General features: G+C 42.9%; 1 protein-coding gene across 4 annotated transcripts in view; it reads left to right on the top strand.

Moving 5' to 3' along the window:
• Nucleotides 1-19,022, top strand: part of LOC135917351 (DNA helicase MCM8-like) — an 85,310-nt gene that overhangs the window by 1,009 nt on the left and 65,279 nt on the right. For all 4 annotated transcript variants that reach the window (XM_065450945.1, XM_065450946.1, XM_065450947.1 and 1 more), the window contains exons 2-7: nt 263-642; nt 3,370-3,711; nt 5,406-5,685; nt 12,620-12,879; nt 13,350-13,576; nt 16,780-16,978. In XM_065450945.1, coding sequence (XP_065307017.1) covers nt 263-642; nt 3,370-3,711; nt 5,406-5,685; nt 12,620-12,879; nt 13,350-13,576; nt 16,780-16,978 — 1,688 coding nt within the window. The remainder of the gene's footprint in view (nt 1-262; nt 643-3,369; nt 3,712-5,405; nt 5,686-12,619; nt 12,880-13,349; nt 13,577-16,779; nt 16,979-19,022) is intronic.

Here is a 19,022-nt window from a genome sequence, read left to right as displayed (position 1 = left end):
CAATGTGAAGGGTGCACGTGCTTGTTGAATGAAGCCAGGAAACCAACCTGTAACACTTAAGAAAGTTTGGTTATTCATAAAAGTGTTTATGCTGGGAAGCATAGTGAAATGCTAATGCTTTACATTTATCCATACTAACTTGGCCAGCCGTCAACCCTCTTACTTCACTGTATTTTAACTAAACCTTCCTTGTGCCTAAAATGTACTTTTTTGCTTATTCTATCCAGCTGCAATTATCTGACCCGTTGTCATCTTTTTCCAGGTCTTGCATTACACCAGACACTGACGAAGCATGAGCAGCAACAAATAGACGCTTGTATAGATGACCCATTGCCCGAGCTAACCGTTCGCATTGCTGGGTTTGGGCCTATGACACCTCTTCGTGACGTCCGCAGCATGACTTGCGGCCGCATGGTGGCTGTTCGAGGCACAGTGGTTCGTGCAAGCGAAGTGAAGCCACAGTACCGTGTGCTTGGCTTCTGTTGTTCTGGTTGCGGCACTCAGCAAGCCGTTGTGCAGCCTGGTGGCTATTTTACAGCACCTACCAGCTGCCCAGAGAGGGGTTGCCGATCTAAAACCTTCCAGGAACAGGTGACATCACCCTTGACCCAGCTGATGGACTGGCAGTCACTGAGACTTCAGGTATTTATGTCATTGCCTAACCTCTTCGTAAGCTCTGTCCAAATCTTAGGTGGGATATTGCTGTTCTGGTCGTTCTATGGGTGCGACCGTTGGACATGACATGCCAACAAAGAAAGCACAAATTTAGCCAGAGCTGTACCGGACTAACAGTGAAATTTTTTTAATTTGAGTTTGTAAAGTGCAGGTTACATTAGGTAAGGTTGTTTGCTTACCTCTTACAGATTGGGTTACTTTCTATCAGTCACTTGTCTTGCATTTGTAACTGTGCATTATGTAGAACACAAGTTCAGTAGATATTTCAGCAATTTTTCTTGTGCACTTTGTGCTTTCTTTGTCAATGTTTTGCATCCATTCTCTGTACTTGTACAGTCGTGAGCTGACTAGGCCAACTTTAAGGTTTGTGAAGTGTTCTGATCGCTTCACTGCAGTATATGTTATTGTTATCGTTAAGCCTTTTCTTCTTCACTTATGACCAACATGCCCTTGCCAGAGTTAAGGATAAACAAGAAAACAAAAATGTCAGTATGCCACATCACACTGTGCTTGTTCAAGAAGCTTAAAAAGTGGCGGCAGATATTGCACCTCAATTTTATTCAAGTCTAAGCAAACTTTTCTTGAAGACAATACAAAATGCCTAAAGAATGCCCGACTCGGTTGAACCATCCTGACTGCAAGAGTCTTTTCCCAATACAGTGTGGTAAGACATGAAGCATATGGAGATGAGTATAGTATGACCCAGTTGATAAATACTACACATGCAGTGAAAGCCGTACACCTCCTTTTACTACAGACACTGACAATAGCTAATATAGTACTAGCACAGTTATACCTGTAATCAAAGGTGGCCCTCTAGTGTGACGGGAAACATATAAAAGAGGGTATCAGTGCAGGACATTCATGTCATTGCTGCAATAGAAAGCACAATTGACAAATGCAATTGCATCAAATATGTCAGGTTTAGTATTCAGCCATCAGTTCTTTCACTTGTTCATTAGCACAGGAGTCAGGTACTGGTTTGTAGTTTGTTATGGTCACAAAACTTTGGTTCTTTAGTTGCTTGTTTGTTACATGTTGCAGTGGCTTGTTGGCTGCGTTATACTGCTGACCTAGAGGTTGTGATTTAAATTCCTGACTGCATTTTGTTGGGGATGAAATTCAAAAAACACTCGTGCGCTTAGATTTAAGAACTCCAGGTGGTCAAAACTGACCAAGAGCCCTGCACTACTGCATATTTCATTGTCCCAGTGTGACTTTGGTATGGTAAACTCCATGAATAATTCCTTTGTTTGTTCTTTCATATGGTGTTGCAGTCAAATTTAAGAGGGGGATTTCGTTCAGCAGCCGGCTATCTAAATACATAGAAGGGAGAAATCATTTTTCTTGGCAACCACAGCACCGATTTGGATGAGGCTTGCAGCATTTAAAAAGAAAAAGAAAGAGCCTAGAGGAAGCGTATCTTTTATTTAGGCTGTCATTTTGCTTTCCAAATACCATTTTAACATCGACATTGCAGATTACTTAGCTTCCCAAAAGAAGCGAATTCTCAGGAACAAGCATGACTCAATGTTCGTTGTGCCTCAGCTACATATCGATGCATATGCATATTCATTCCTACCTCGAACTATAAGAGACTGGAATGCCCTGCCATCATCACTTATGCAGTGCACCTCAGCTGAAACCTTTGAAAAATGCATAATGACATCATTACAAGCCTGAAAATTTGTTTGCTTCCATTCTTGTGCATCTATGTATTTAAAAAAAATTTTTAATCAACTAGTAGATATACCACATATCATCTGTTTTAGGAATTCGAGTGTTTTTCATGAATTAGAAGAATGATTGCCAAAGTGTTATACTACGGTACAAATTATGTATGTTTTCTATGACTGACGCTTCGATGTAAAATTCACTGTTGTAACACCCAGTTGGTATTTGTGATGCCTTAAATCCCACTCTGTAAGGGCCTTACGGCCAACAGTATCGTAAATAAAAATATAGGAAAACAAAACAAGTTGCCAAAAATTGCAAAATTAAAAGAAACAGCTCTAGTATATGACATTTACAATTCTGTAACTCAGCAGTAAAATGTGATTTCATAATTGTGTAAACTGCGCCTAATTATATGTCTAAAGTGGACAAAAGGGATGTATTGTACGCCACTCTAAATTATACCATTAGCGTGCGAATAAGACTTCTGTAAAACTCCTGAAAACATGCTAACATTTTCACGTAAGCTATAAGTGTATGAATCAAATTTGTCTGCTCGAGATGCTCTAACAGATGCAGTGTACAGAACAGCGATATTTGTTTTTGGTGCAGAGTTACAGATTTGCAAACTTCGTAAACTTGCAAACTTCAATTTATTTTTAATACTTATCAGGTTTCTGGAATTTTTAAAAACGTTTCAAGCCCTAAATCATAATTATGCTTGCTAGAGTCACTAGAACTTCTCTGTTAAATGCAACACATTTCATTCAGATAAGTCCCATGGTTGTTGCGTAAAAACATTTTTACATGTTAGATTTATTCGAATAGAGAAATTGCAGTTGGCCCTGAGCTAAAGCTTCCTCTTAAGGTAACCCTCTGACTTGACTGTTACAAAGTTGAACAAAATTCTGCATCTATTTCTAAAGTTTGATGAATAAATTAATAAAAGTAAACCGTGTTAATAAACAGCTTATTTTTTGCCTTAGTCATGGCATCTGTTAATTTGGTTGCTTCTTTCAGGAGTCAGAAGAGGGTACAGAAGGTGGTCGCATACCACGCATCATCGACTGCGAACTGACTGACGACCTGGTTGGGTCAGCTGTCCCCGGTGACATGGTTACGGTGACAGGTGTTGTGGAGCTTGCGCGCTGTGACGGTCCTTCGAACTCGACCGGTCCTGTTGACTGTTACTTGGTGGCAAACCATGTGCTCGGCGATCAACGCGAGGCGGACACGACTGCGACTCCATCGGGACCTGACCTCGGTCGTCTCGACTACTATGCCATCGAGGCGATCCATGACAAGCCAGACTTGTTCCGCCTCCTGGTGAACTCCCTGTGCCCCGCGATTTACGGCCATGAGGTCGGTTGACAACTTTTCTTTATCTATTTTTTAATACCTTAGAGGGCAACACCAGTAATTTGTCAAATGCCAACTGCCACAAAATATCACTTTGGCTTTGTTGGTTATGAATCTGTAGTCATATGTGCTACAGAAGCAATTTTGCCAAAGCTACAGAGCTGGTAATTGTTTAATTTCTTTATTGACAACCTTAACAAAAAAACTTCAAAACTTATTACAAAGTTGGCTGATCAAAGCAGTGGAAATGCAGGATGCTTACGTAATGCTTTACATTAAAGCACAATGCTTTACACTCACAATGCATAAAGTCACAATGCTTTACAGTAGAACTGAGAAAATTTGAAATGTCTCAATTGAAATTGATAGATAATTCAAACTGCTCTGCTGGTCCTGGCAAAGTCTTACTTAGTTGAATAGAAAAAAACCCTTGCCTATTCGAACTCCAAAAAAACCATGCACCGGTTATTTCAAACAATATCTCTCACTCCCATGGACCGCTTTTCGGACAAACCTGAGCCAAAAGCGAAAGTTCAATGTTTTGCTAGCCACTATAATATCGTTGTTGAGGAAACAGGTGCGGGAAGCGGAGAGCAAACTGGAGCAAGCAGAGTGGTGTGGGCTTTATCACATTACAGCGCACTCAGCTACACTCCTCCTAGTGCACGCCCGATCACATCATCTCCAACATTGAGCACGTATCAAGCCACCATACTTCTCGGCTCACCCTCACCCGTTTTCCCTCGTACCCACTGCAATCTTATCACGCTTGGACTTGATACAGAACCTAGGTTTCTTCCAGTACATGCCCTCATGCACTGATGGTGGAATGATAACACTTTTTCAATGCGAGTTGAGTGACGGTTTTGGTTTTGTGTGCTGTACCACACAATTGATTGGGCACTACATTTAAAGGGACTCTCCTTAGTTCAAACTCCATTTTATTCAAATAAACTTCCAGTCCCCTTGGAGTTAATTAACGAGATTCTACTGAACAAGAGAGATCACTGTACATTTGACAGCTTACGGTACATTTTATGACAGTGCAAACACATACAGTCAGTTTTTATTATTCCAACCATGACAAGCCCAATGGGTTTAATAGCATTATCCGGTGGATAAAATTGAAATAAAGAGGGGCAGAAGGAAATGTTTGAAGATGCCACTGCTTCTTTTGGCACTATTTACCTGATTCTGACTTGTCCCCAAGTCTAATGTGCACCCAAGACAAACGCTGCAGCCACTGGGGTCACCATTGTGGTCAGGCTTGTGTGTGCTGACAAGTCAAGTTTAAATTTTGTGAGGAAGGCATATTTCAGGGCCAAAATAACAAAGGTTATGGCCCATAATAATGTATGGGTGCCAGCTGGGACCTTTGGTAGGGATCAAATTAACTGAAAAAGTGAAACAACCAGCCAAATTAACTGAAATATATTGTACCCTATTCTTACACATACTTTCGCTGACGAAGTGAACTCCAATAATTTTGTACACATATTTTTCTGTAACTATTTCTCGTAACACTTTCCAAACAAGACAGCAGTTCAAGAAGATTGAGGGCTAGTTCAACAGTAGTTGAACAAGGAATGTCACTTGAGCCAACGTCCTTGTTCGGCCACTGCTCCTTCACATTTCTGAACTTATGTCTTGCGTAAATTTCCTCCCTAACCTGATTTCTCTGCTGCACTACATTACAGATCGTGAAGGCCGGCTTGTTGCTTGCTCTCTTCGGAGGAGTGCGAAGGTACTCGGATGATCCTGACCACGTGCCCGTACGTGGCGACCCACACGTTTTGGTGGTGGGCGATCCTGGACTGGGAAAGAGTCAGCTACTGCATGCCTGCGCGAGAGTTGCGCCCAGGGGAGTCTTCGTATGCGGCAACACTGCCTCCATAGCGGGCCTCACTGTCTCCGTTGGCCGTGGTTCAGTGGGCGAAGCCTCACTCGAGGCTGGGGCCCTGGTCCTCGCCGACAGGGGTGAGTCTTCGCAGGGATCCTTGTGTGTCTTTTGCTGTTCTGTAGAAATTGTAGCGTTAATGTGATAGCTACATAAAGTTCACTAAGGTTGCATGGCGGGCTTGTTGATACCATAGAGCTCTCTAGAAAAATTTCTAGAGGGAACAAGGGTGCTGCAGTTCAGCTTCCATGCGAATGATGACTAGTATGCATGGATTTGTCTGATCTTCACTCTTGTGGCTTCAACCATTCCTGTCGTGTTATATATTCTGATCTTTTAAAATGCCAATGACCCACCAAAGTGGTTCAGAGGCTATGTCATGCTATGTCATTGTGGGCCTGAACATGCTGTTCGTCTCCAGGCTCTCAAGAATGCTCCTGTACCGTGTTTTGGGTGCTTGCATCTATGATACAATGCTTTGTTGAATGTGATCAACCTGCAAAGTTGCAAGGTCGTTTGGAACTAAAAGAATGTAGTTCAAGTAAATTTATGTGCTATACCCACAATTGAACCCCCATGCTTGCAGCTCTTGTAGAGCTTCCTCCAGTAATTTTTGTAGGAAAATTTATTATTGGCGGGTCACACTTAAGAGCTCAAGTGAAGAGCTAGAACTTCTGGAACCATAAGCTATGTCTCAACATGTTTATTTACACGGCATGAGCAATAGACATGCTCCTAGCCAAACTAGGCAGATCTACCTCAACAGAACAGATAATGAAAGACACGTAAAACCTGTCCTTGCTCAATGAAGGGTGAACGTTCACTGGAAGATGAAGAATTGTAATTGGTCAATAGTGGGCAATCAAGGGAAGCCGCATCTTGGAGCCAATGTTTCAACAAGAGAAAAACTTGTCTTTGTGGGGTCTCTATTACTCATACCGCTAATTAAAATTGCAGCATGCATAAAAGTTTAACTGTTTAATTGAAAGGACAGCAATAGTTTGCTGATGCATGCAAGATGCAGTTTGTTAAGAGCGAGTTCAGACTATTAGTGTTGCGGCTGCAACCACGTTAGAGGGTACCACTTCTATGACATTTCCAACTTGTCATTTTTTTTTTGCAATAAATGAAGGTCTAAGACCACTAAACATTAGAATAAACACTGGCAAGTGTCAGAGCACCCTATGTAATTTGCTACAAAGTACTTGTTCCTATAGACCAGTTTCGATCTTGATATCCAGAAACTTGAATGCATTAGGATGTCACAGTGCACTGGGTTGCATTGTTCCTGCAATCATTGTGACTGCTACATGCCCGCACAGTCAGAGGAAATGTGTGTGCAGCACTGTTATTTACTTTCTGATGGGCAATGTCACCCTACCTAGTTTTATTGCTAAACGATGTTGTCAAATATTGCTTTGCATTGGGAAATTGCTCTAATGTAACCGATGCCAGGTTCAGCATTCAGACACCAACGTTACATGAAGTTAAGATGTCTTGCAAGTATTTCTCAGGCGTCACGCTTAAATCTTTTTGTGTCCGAGATGCATGGGGTACAGCTTACAAAACTTCAAAAATGTGTCAGTACAGTTTTGAAGGAACATTAGAGAGGAAGGTTTAAGTGGAGCTGTATTAACAAATTGTACTTCTACAATACCAAAAAAGCTACTCTCACTGTGAAAGCAGACTTGGTAAGCCATAAATGATGCAAAAGCGAAAGACTGCTGATGATGCCACCTTGAATTTCCTGCACCAGCTTGCCGTGTTCTCATGCATTGAGTGCTCTCCTTTCAGGCCTTGTCAATTTTTCTTAGGTAAAAGCAAACTACATTGCATTGTAAAGAAGCCAAAAGACTAAACTTAGAGAGTTTATACAACTTTTACTGCACCACAATAGGCCAAAATAGTGTCACGTCATAGTGAATTTGAAAAACACAGTAGCAAAAACTCTGAATCACAACACTAACTCTTTATCAGGTGAACCTGTGCCAAGAAAACAGGTTACACTCAAAGCACGACGATAGCGGGGAGCATAGTCAGCGATCAGCAAAAATCTAATCAGTGGATCAAGCACGTCGGCTTTGATACATGACTTGTCGAACGTTCCAGCATAATCGCTGGTGCCCGCATGCCTTCAAGAAAGTACTACACAATTCGTGTTGCACATACTATAATATTACAAAACAACAGATAGAACTATCAATAACATTCGAGAAAACATGCAGGTGTGTTCTGCACTGAGTGGTTATGTTTAACTTTTGTTAGCTGGTGAAAAGGGCTCACCAGAGAAAGATAAGCAAGTACACATGTCAATTGGAGGAAAATGCTACATAAAAGTCTGTGATGTCCTGCTGACGTACTAGCGCTGGGGTTTCAGTGTGAAATTCAACAAGTGAAAATTTGGCCCTTGTTTTCTTTTTCAGTAGTCAACCGTTACCACGAAACTAGAATTTTGTAAGAATACTTTAACAGGGATAAGCGGGCTAGTTGGTGGTTGTTATTGGAATGCATCATGTAACCGCACAAAAACAAGGGACAAAGAAGGAACACACAGGACAGGCGCCTGTCCTGTGTGTTCCTTCTTTGTCCCTTGTTGTTGTGTGGTTACATGATGCATTCCAATAAGAATACTTTGTCAGTCTAAACTGATTTAGTGTCCCTATAGTGTTCCTTAAACCCCTTCCATGCTATAGATTAGCTGGCAGGCACGTACCCAGGGGGGGGCCCCGGGGGGGCCCGGGCCCCCCCCGAAATCAAGTGGCATACCCCCCCCCTCCCCCCTCCCCACCTACGCCACCACTCCTCACACATTCCTAAAGCGCCGCCAGATTAATGTTGAGACTTGGCAGCTGTTCATCGGTCAGCCTTATGCTGCCTTTTTCACTCCTTTTAGATGGCGGTAGTTATCGGCATCTCTTGTAATGTGAAGGACAGTTTTCTCATAGATTCCGCACCCGCGCGATTAACTCGAGATGCGCTCGGTTGTCACCATCTATTCAACCGTCACGCGCATAGCTGTTGCTTTTGTTAGTTCCCTTCTTTGTTTAGGCTGATCCTGGGACCAGGAGAGGGATGCGGCTGTTACTCAGCTGGTCTGTACTCTCATAGAACGAGTTGCGGCCGGAGAAAACACCAATTGCGTTTAACGTTTCCCTTTGCTTCATTATTTCCTTGAGTTACGGCTCGCCGCGACGCTGGCAGATGCCCGGAACCATATACACGTGATATGGGTTAGATAAGGTGGGAAATAATATGATGTGAAAGAGCGTCCATCATGAAACCCTGCAATAACCCTTAAACCCATAAGCAAGATGGCTGTCGCCAGTTACCTCGTCTGTTTTCCCTAATTGTATAGCACTTTTTGTGCAAAATTGGAAACCGGAAACAAAAATCGCAAGGAGTTGAGAAATTAAGCGATCTACTAAGGGAGAGAGCCAACGCAACAACCAAACTGCAAGCAAAAGCGAATAATAAAAATGTTAACCGTTGTTTATGAAAATATTTATGCATCAACATCTTTTTATTTAAAAAGGAAGTAGAGAAAACGCCGCCGGAAGTGGAGAATAATTACTTGCTTTGAATGACGCTTCTAGAGTTATCGGTCGAACCGCCTCACGTAGCCACTTCTCTGCTGTGCTTATGTGGGTGTTTTTCTAACCTTTCTCGGTGAGCGCAGTACGTCTAGAATCGCAGAGTCCTGCGCTCTACGCGGTTGTATGGGACTGGCGGCCGCACAGCGTTACGCAATTCGCGGAACTGTCAAAACTGATCCACAAGGCGAAAATAACTGATATTCGAAACTATAACATGTGAAAGACTGAAGAAGCCGTAAAGAAATGAACGCAGCCTGAAATCAGTAAAAAAGAAACCTGGCATAGGACAAACCATGATGTATGCACTAAAAGATAAGAGGGATAATATAATAAGCAATCTCGAAGATACAGTAAAAGCAGCGGAAAAATTCTAAGCTGACCTGTATACAGTACCGAGAGAAGTCACGATAGTTCGCTTAGAAACAGTAATGAACAGGATACAGAAACTCTCCTATAACTAGCGATGAGGTCAGAAGGGCGCTGCAAGACATGAAACGATGAAGAGCGGGAGGAGAAGGTGGAATAACAGTCCATTTAATCAAAGATGGAGGAGACATAATGCTTGGAAAGCTGGCGGCTCTTTATACGAAGTGTATATCGACTGCAAGGGTCCCAGAAAACTGGAAGAATGCAGACATTATACTAATCCACAAAAAAGGAGACGTTAAAGAATTGAAAAATTATAGGACCATTAGCTTGCTCCCAGTATTATATAAGATATTTACCAAAATAATCTCCAATAGAATAAGGGCAACACTGGATTTTGTCTACCAAGGGAACAGGCTGGCTTCAGGAAGAGATACCTATACAATTAAGGGTGTGCGAATATTCGAAATTTCGAATACGAATCGAATATTTTTCTTATTCGAAGCGTATTCGATTCGAGAAATGCGTATTCGTAAATTCCCGAATATTCGAGGACGGCCGAATAATAGTCGAAACGGCGAATATTCGGACAGACTGTGAATAATTTAGCAATTAACGAATTATGTGCTTGCTCCACATCCTCGTAAAAACATGTTTATTCACTGAGAGCTTCACATGATCCGCTCATTATCTGTATGCTCTGCATCAAGATGGCAAGTTGGGCCAGTTTGTTGGGATTCATAGTAAGGTTCGTTACAGCGCAACACAAAACAGGGACAAAAAAACGTACCAAACGACGACACAGCGCTACAGCACTGTGATCTTAAGTGCTGTAACAAATCTTACTGTGAATGTGTACGCTCTGTTCCAGTCTATCTGCATCAGGCCCGTGAGACATGATCAGTTTCAATTTTTTTTTTTACCAAGCTTTATTCCGGGGCTCTTTCATAACGATATATGATGTACTTTCGGGCTTTGTAAGTATGCGCAATAAAATATGCACCTAGAAAATGTTACCTAGACAAATGTTGTCACAGCGCATAGAGTGCCCTTACTTTCTGAACATGTTGAGCAGTCAATTTTCCTTCGCGATAATCTGTAACAAGCGTTTACCTGACAGAGCATTACCTGACATTATCTGAGTGCATTACCTATAATGAGTGCCTCTTTAACCTGAAGCAGTCTCGTAAAATGCAATATTATTTTTAAAAGGGTAATGAAGCTATTGTTACCTCGTTTTGCAATTTTTTAATACTACACATATATTCGATATTCGATTCGATATTTGAAGACAGTTTTTCGCCTTATTCGTATTCGATTCGTATTCGAAAATTTCAATATTCGCACACCCCTACTTACAATGTATCACATCCATGTCATCAATCAGGTTATCGCGAAATCTGCAGAGTAAAATAAGCCTCTCTATGTGGCTTATATAGATCACGAAAATGCATTTGATTCAGTAGAGATACCAGCAGTCATAGAGGCACTACGTAATCAAGGACTACAGAACACTTACGTAAAAAGCTTGAAAAATATTGCTACATACGTGTGGTATTTGTTTGTTTGAACGAGGTGCGTGGGCGCCATCACTCCAGAAAAGAGGAGGAAGAACGAACTGGGCTCGCGCTGTGAATCTAACCGGTCAGCGCTGCAACCATTGTTGTAAATATAATCTGTAAATAGTTTCTCGTCTTACTGGCTCGTCCTTCGCGTAAGAATAAATACAGAGGTTCTACAGCTACCTTAATTCTACACAAGAAAAGCAGGGAGATACCTGTAGGGAAATGGGTCAGACAGGGAGACACAATTTCTCCAAAGCTATTCACTGCGTGCTTAGAAGAATTCAAGCTATTAAACTGCGAAGGCTTAGGAGTAAAGATCAACGGCAAATATCTCAGCAACCTTCGGTTTGCCGATGACATTGTTCTATTCAACAACAATGCAGACGAGTTACAACAAATGATTGGAGACCTCAACAGAGAGAGTGTAAGAGTGGGGTTGAATATTAATATGCAGAAGATGACGATAATGACAAATAGCCGGGCAAAGGAACAAGAGATCAGGATCGCCAGTCGGCCGCTAGAGACTGTGAAGGAGTACGTTTACCTAGGTCAATTAATCACAGGGAACCCTGATCATGAGAAGGAAATTCACAGAAGAATAAAAATAGGTTGGATCGCATATGGCAGACATTGCCAGCTCCTGACTGGAAGCTTACCATTATTATTGAAAAGTAAGGTGTGCAATCAGTGCATTTTGCCAGTGCTGACATATGGGGCAGAGACTTGAGAATGAGTTAAGGACCGCGCAAAGAGCGATCGAACGAAGATTGCTAGGCATAACGTTAAGAGAGAGAAAGAGAGCGGTTTGGGTCAGAGAGCGAACGGGTATAGGCGATATTCTAATTGACATCAAGAGGACAAAATGTAGCTGGGCAGGTCATGTAATGCGCCGGTTAGATAACCGTTGGACCATTAGGGTTACAGAATGGGTACCAAGAGAAGGAAAACGCAATCGAGGATGACAAAACACTAAGTGGAGCGATGAAATTAGGAAATTCGCGGGCGCTAGTTGGAATCGGTTGGCGCAGGACAGGGGTAAATGGAGATCGCAGAGAGAGGCCTTCGTCCTGCAGTGGACATAAAACATGATGATGATGATGATGATGATGAAGGTGGTGGGCCCCCCCCGAAAAAAAATCCTGGGTACGTGCCTGTTAGCTGGGATCATCCACATGCTTCTGGTGAAAATGGCCAAGGAGGAGCTCAGCACGATGACTGTACTTTTCATTTTCTAGCAGTACCACTTACTAACTGGTTTTCTCTCAGTGCTTTGTCATGCTTCTGGTAGATGACAGCACACAATCTGTGGGGCAGCACGAGCAAGTTTACTCTTGCGGAACAAGTGTAACGTGTTGGCAACGAGTATTTTTAAAAACAATTTGGCCATTTTCGGTCAGAACTCTGGACAATGGTATGGCATGGAAAGGGTTTAAGACATAAAACTCATTGCTTTCTACATTTGTTTATTTCAAAAAACAAAAAAACACAAGGTTGCTGCTGCATTGACGAGCTGGACAAGATGTCGGCAGCGCAAGGGGCCCTGTTGGAGGCCATGGAGCAGCAGTGCGTGAGCATAGCCAAGGCCGAGCTGACGGTGTCGCTGCCCGCCAGGGCTGGCGTGCTGGCAGCCGCGAATCCGGTTGGAGGCCACTACAACCGTGCAAAGACGGTGGCCGAGAACCTGCGCATGGGTAGCGCACTGCTCTCGCGCTTTGACCTGGTCTTCATTCTGCTGGATCAGCCGAATGCTGTGAGTAACCACAAACGGCGGAGAACTACTTTCTACTGCTAATCAAATCAAATTACATCATATTTTTGTTTGATCATCACATATCATACGTGATGTTGAAGATACAGCCAGAAAACCATTAATTGGCATGACGGGGACTGTGCCTTTTTACACTACAACAGCTACAGCATGTGAATACAGAAACAGACATGGTGCATATGCAAAGATAAGTGCTGTGTCACAGGTTCCATTCCCAGCCACCACAACCACATTTCTATAGAAGCAAAGTGCAAGAACGCTCGTGTACGAGCTATTTGAATTGATATTATATTTATTTTATATCTATATGACATGCATTTAACTGCACATTAGAGGACCCCAGGCAATCAAAAGTAATCCAGAGCTCTCCACTAAGGCATCTCTGATTACCCGCTGTGTAGTTTCAAGGTGTTAAACCCCGCAGTTAAATTAAATCAAATCTTATTCCTCAGGATCTTGACCGGCGTCTGTCCGAGCACGTCATGGCAATGCACTTGAAGAAACCCAGTTCACTGTCATCGTGCCAGCAGCTGTTAGAGGACGCAGGCGACACTCAGGCATCGGCCACCTTTTCCCAGATGTCGCATCCATCAAAATCGCTTGCGGAGCGGCTCCGTGGGCCTGTCACGGACCCCGTTTCAGCTCCGCTGCTGCGAAAGTACATCACATATGCACGCCAGTAGGTGTTGCTTATTTTGACTTACTTCGAATTTGATACCGTTGTATTTAGAGATAATCCTCTGAAGGGCCTTGCAACATATTCTCGTTTTGAAACTGAGGACACGCTGTAGTGAGTGCAATCCCTTTGAATGAATGTGTTGACGCATGTCCATTGTAATGCAGTTGTACCTCCATATAATGAAATTCTCGATGTGATGAAGTATTTAACTTTTCATAACTTCTTGGCCATAGAACACCGCAAAACCTCTATATGGCGAAGTGTGTTTCTACATGATTTCAATAAAACTAAATTTCACTGCTGCCGTGAAGGAATACCGAGACAATAAATGGAAACTTCCACTGATGCAGATAGTCAAATGGTTGAATTACAAGTGACTGTTGTGAATACACTACTCAATTAGTGTGATCTCCAAAACGGAGCAGCTTCGTGGTCCATATAAAGTCCAACTGCAATAAGATTATATTGCGCTATGCGTGCTGTATGCTTTCGGTGCAAGTGAAAGAGTGTGAGGGTGAGCAGAGGATGGTCGCTTCATGAGTGGCGCTTTCCCAAGCGAGCAAGGGGAAAGGGAAGTGAGTTCGTGGTAATGCAGTCAAGTGAGCACAAGGGGAGAGGAAATTGACGTACGTCTCCCTTTGTAGCGCAGTCGTTTCTGCGCATGGCTGTCAGCACAGCTGAGCGGATATGCAGCCCGAATGCTCTGTTCTCGAGCTAATCAGCCTTGCAGGCAAAGATTTGGCGTGGCGAGATGCTGTGGCATCACGTACGTTGACTTGCTGCGGGTTTAGTACGGGAGGTTGGGTAATCTCGAGTTTCGTATATGTTGAAGTCGAGGACAAAGGATGCGCTCCTTGCTGCTGGTGCTTTTCACGGTCGTGTCGTCCCACTGTGGGTGAAGCTATCAGCCGCGGGGGCGAAGTGGGCATGAAAACTTTACCGGCTACTCCTCGTTGTTTGGCAAGTAAAAATATTTGTGAAAAATGTGTAACAAAATGTGGCACAAAAACACCACAAAAGAAAGTCAGTCAGCAATAGCACAAAGTTCTGTACATGAGTCCTCATTCAGCAAACTTGTGTATGGAAAAAAATAAAGACAAGTGACACTTGTTCACGTATCAAGGTTTAACTGTCTTTTCCAGGCATTTGCATGGAACTCTTTGGCCAGACCTGGCCCTTGTGCCAGTAGGCCCTACACATTATCGTTATCTTTTTCCAGTGACTGTTTTTTACGGTGTGACCAATCTTACAAAAAATATCACTTGACACAAGACAAACCTGCATGTTTTCAAAGTTTCCGGAATGTTGTTGCCAATTCTGATCGAGAGTCTCATCTAAATAGATTGCGCATGTGATGTGAATTCACTCCATCAATTACACTTGAATTTACAACTCGTTTATCAATAGCCGACACACTTGACTTGCAGATCAGATTTTGACGACCGACTGTGCTGGCCCCTAGCATTATGTTTTAAGTGTCACTTGTTTTTCTTTTTTTTCCGTGCACAAGTTGGTTGAATGAGGACTCGTGTACAGAACTTTGTGCTATTGCTGACAGACTTTCTTTTGTGATACTTTTGTGCCACATTTTGTTGCACATTTTTCGCTAATATTTTTACTTTCCAAGCAACAAGGAGTAGCCGGTAAGGGCTCCAACCTCTCGCATCATGTCGATAAAAAAAAGAAAAAAGAATTAGATTAGAGAGTTATAGTTTTGGCACTGCCTTGCCCTTCTTTGTTATTGCAACATGACACTATATTCCCAGAGAAACTCTTAAAAAGAAGTTATTAATAATCCAGATGGAAAGAATGTAATGTTTACCTTCCCCATACCTCCTCAACATGTTTCCTCTCAGCTGAGGTCAGCACCAACAGAGAGTCTATTGCTCCATTCTTCCTTTTCCTTCTTTCCGCAGTAAACTTTATGATAATCCAGCGATGTTGGCATCCGATAAAGGTGCCAGAGATCAGTGGAGAAGCAGTGACAGGATGTCAGGGCGTGCTAACTACAGCTTTCCCATTTGATAGAAGATTGGAGGAATGTGCACGCATGTGCGAGACTTTCGTTTGAGAGCAACTGAGCTCTTGAATCACCCACTGTATGGCACTGGGCTGTTGTGCGGGCCTATGACATCACGGGTGACGCAGCAGAGGTTGCCTCAATGGCTGCAAGAGAGAACAAGTGATCTTTTAAACAAGATTGTGGGTTTAATTCTGCATAGAGTGGAATGATACTATTTGGCTTGCGCATTCGTGGCAGCATTGTTTACAGATTGTGAGCATTTATCTTTTTGCCATGTTCGAAAAGTGTTGGAGTGAGCATCTAAAACTAACCTATACATACATGAATAAGAAATTTGTACAATCTACTGCTCTCAGCTGCTGTGTTTCAGCATGGGTCTAGGTTGACTTGCTGCGCTGTCTTGTTATAGCCAGTGGTGCTTATGGAAAATTATGCCCAGCTGCAAGTCCTCAAAAATCTCCCAGCTGCACCAAAGGATGACTCTTAGTTGACAAGAGGATTGAAATTTTAAAACGGCAAGCCTCTTAAATACTGCAGGATTTCTGAAAAAGGAAAAAACAAATTTGCTGTAAACTGGTATGGAGCACACCATCCACATTCTAGCCAACGGTGCAATAGTAAGAGACAGCATTTTAGACAGCATTTTACTTATTTATTTCAATACTCTCAATGCGACGTCGGGCATTACAGTGAGGAGTGGGATTCCGTACAATACATGGAAATCACAGTTTTGAAGGATGATGGAACAGTTTTGCTGACAATGGAGGCGGTAAGGCAGTTCCAGCCGGTCGCTGTCGTTGGTATGAAGGAATAAGCATGCAGGTTTATATGCCAACTTGGGACGTGGACGTTGAAGTTGTGATCGGTGCATCTTGAAATGTAATGAGGAGCAGCGGGTAATGCATTGCTAAAGTGATGATTGGTGTGGTATATATTTGTGGAATAGCCCAAGTCACGCTATTTTTCTTTGTGCTGTAAGGTCAAGGAGGTCCCAGTGAACTTTCCTTGCAACAACTTTGCGGTACGGGAGTAATTCGAAAGGGTGATTAGTTAGGATTAGTTAGTTCTTTATGGTTACGGGGGCAGCACAGATGACGCCACAACACTTTATCGAACGAAACTCATTTAATGATTCTCCTTAATGTGCCTTTAACTCTACGTTGCTTGCCTTGCAACCCAGATACGTCCAGCCGACATTGAGCAGTGAGTGTGCAGCTCACTTGCAGAAATTCTACCTTCACCTTCGCGGAGTTCGGCAAGCTGACTGCGTACCCATAACCACCCGCCAGCTTGAGTCCTTGATACGGCTCACCCAGGCTCGGGCCCGGCTCGAACTACGGGAAGAATGCACGGCTCAAGATGCCCTTGACATCATTGAGGTACAGTACTGTACGGTTGCCCATGTTTGTACTAGCACATTTTACACTCTCGAGCGGGAACTCTAAATTACGGACATTGTTGAGGTACCCTATGTCCTGGCTGAAGTGATGGCAGACCATACAAGTGAGCAAGGCAAGTGGTGAATGGCTGTAGAACAATAGCTGCCATGTAATTGGAGTAGAAGGCTTCTTGTGCATCATCGTGCACTATGAGCACCACTAACAGATTATAGTGCACACTACGCAGGAGTGACTTCGGTAACTTAATAAATGCAGTAGAAATTGTTGATGCAGGATGTTTGCTGTTGTTCACCAATTTAAAATGTTGCAGTGGGGGTTATTTATGCTAACTGATGACATTAAGTGACGATGACATCACAGCAGTTCACAGGAACTCCTCAAATCAAGCAGCATCATGTCCACTTGCAACTGAAAATGGCCATACGGAAGTGTCTGAAATGAACACTTACAGTACATTAGAATGATTGCTTTCAGGCACTTAATATTGCTGGTGATTATCGACCATTTGGAGCACATTTGCCTAGTTCATTCAGATGTGCTCTGAGATGCTTTCAACTTCAAGCTAAAAGTGCAACCAAGACTCCGCATAAGTTTGCTCATGTTGCTCCCTTGGAAGTCCTGTGAGCAGCTTAACGTTTGGCGCCGACAGGATTTTTCTAGCTTCGATCTCAAGAGGGTTTTGCATCATTGTAGACAGTCGGAGGATATGAACTTGTTGCATGTAACATTAGTTTGATGTTCGTTGGCTGTGCGCTGTTACCTGCTTAACTAGCAGCACTGCGGAAGTCATGCAAGTAGTGTGGTCATAGGAGTCTCCACTCTGTGCACTTTGCAGGGCAGTTGTTTTGGATCTGCAGTGCATTCTATGGAATAAATTCTCGATTTACAGTATAGCCTCGTTGATATGATCCTGTTTCATATGATATCTCAGTGCCAACGTTCACTCTTGAAAACACAAGAATTGACCAAATACTGCAGTTATGCTTCTCTTTTGCAATTAATATGTTCCTGGAAAACACAATCGTTCAACACTGGCGTTCAGTACCTCTCCACAGTGCGATCGTATGATACATTTTGCAGCAGCTAAATCCTGTGTGAACAAGCAAACGTGCAAAACACACACGATCGAGAGAAGTAAACAGCCGCCACAGCAGCTTGCCCGCAATACACATCTGCCTGTGCCACATGAAAATACTGGCACCCACTCAGTTTCCTTTTCTGGTATCAGCAAATGTCCTCACAAGACTTCACACATTGCATTCACCGTTATCGCCACCAGCTGCATTGTGGTAAGCATCTTCACCTGTCTGTTTCACAGGTCTTGTGGCATAGTGCCACCGGAAGCATACTGCATGCTTTTAATAGGCATTACAAAGGGCGGTAATCCAAACCCGCCACCAGAATGTTCCTTGCTGCAGGCGACACGAAGCGAGGAATCAATTTTGTACCGGTGGCAATGTATTCTGGCATCACTTGTCAGCTCGATTTCGTTTGTTTCCCTTTGCCGTACTAGAACACTACGCAATAGTAAAACAACAAGGGGCAACATATACGCAACCTTCTTGTTATGTAAATATCAACTACAGTTGAGTCTGCAATTTTTTGGGGGGGCAGATCGTATATTTTCCCAGTTAGTACACTTTTTCTTGCTTTATTCTTCAAGACGTATGAATCAGGTTCTGCTGTATTGCAACTACAACTTGTGGAAGTAAGTTTATGTCAAATTGCTATATCACTTGTTCGCCTTTGTGCTTCCAGTGTGCGACAGACCAAGTTGGTTGCAAGCCCTGATGGGAAGCTCTGGCTGCTGGCCTTAAAAACGGGCCACTCCACTCATTTTTTGGCGAATAGTAGGTCCAGATCTGCAACACTTTCTATGAAATACATACATCATGCATAGTTAAATAAAAGAACAACACTTCACGTTACATTGAATTGACATGGTTACATCGAACTGACACCTACCTGTATCTCTCATATGTGATGCACTGTGGTTAGGTTGCAAATGCAAGCAGTATCTCCA

This window comes from Dermacentor albipictus, chromosome 9, assembly GCF_038994185.2.
Source record: "Dermacentor albipictus isolate Rhodes 1998 colony chromosome 9, USDA_Dalb.pri_finalv2, whole genome shotgun sequence".
NCBI lineage: Eukaryota > Metazoa > Arthropoda > Arachnida > Ixodida > Ixodidae > Dermacentor > Dermacentor albipictus.
Note: the sequence above shows the minus strand (reverse complement) of the source record. Positions and strands in the feature narration are given on the sequence as shown.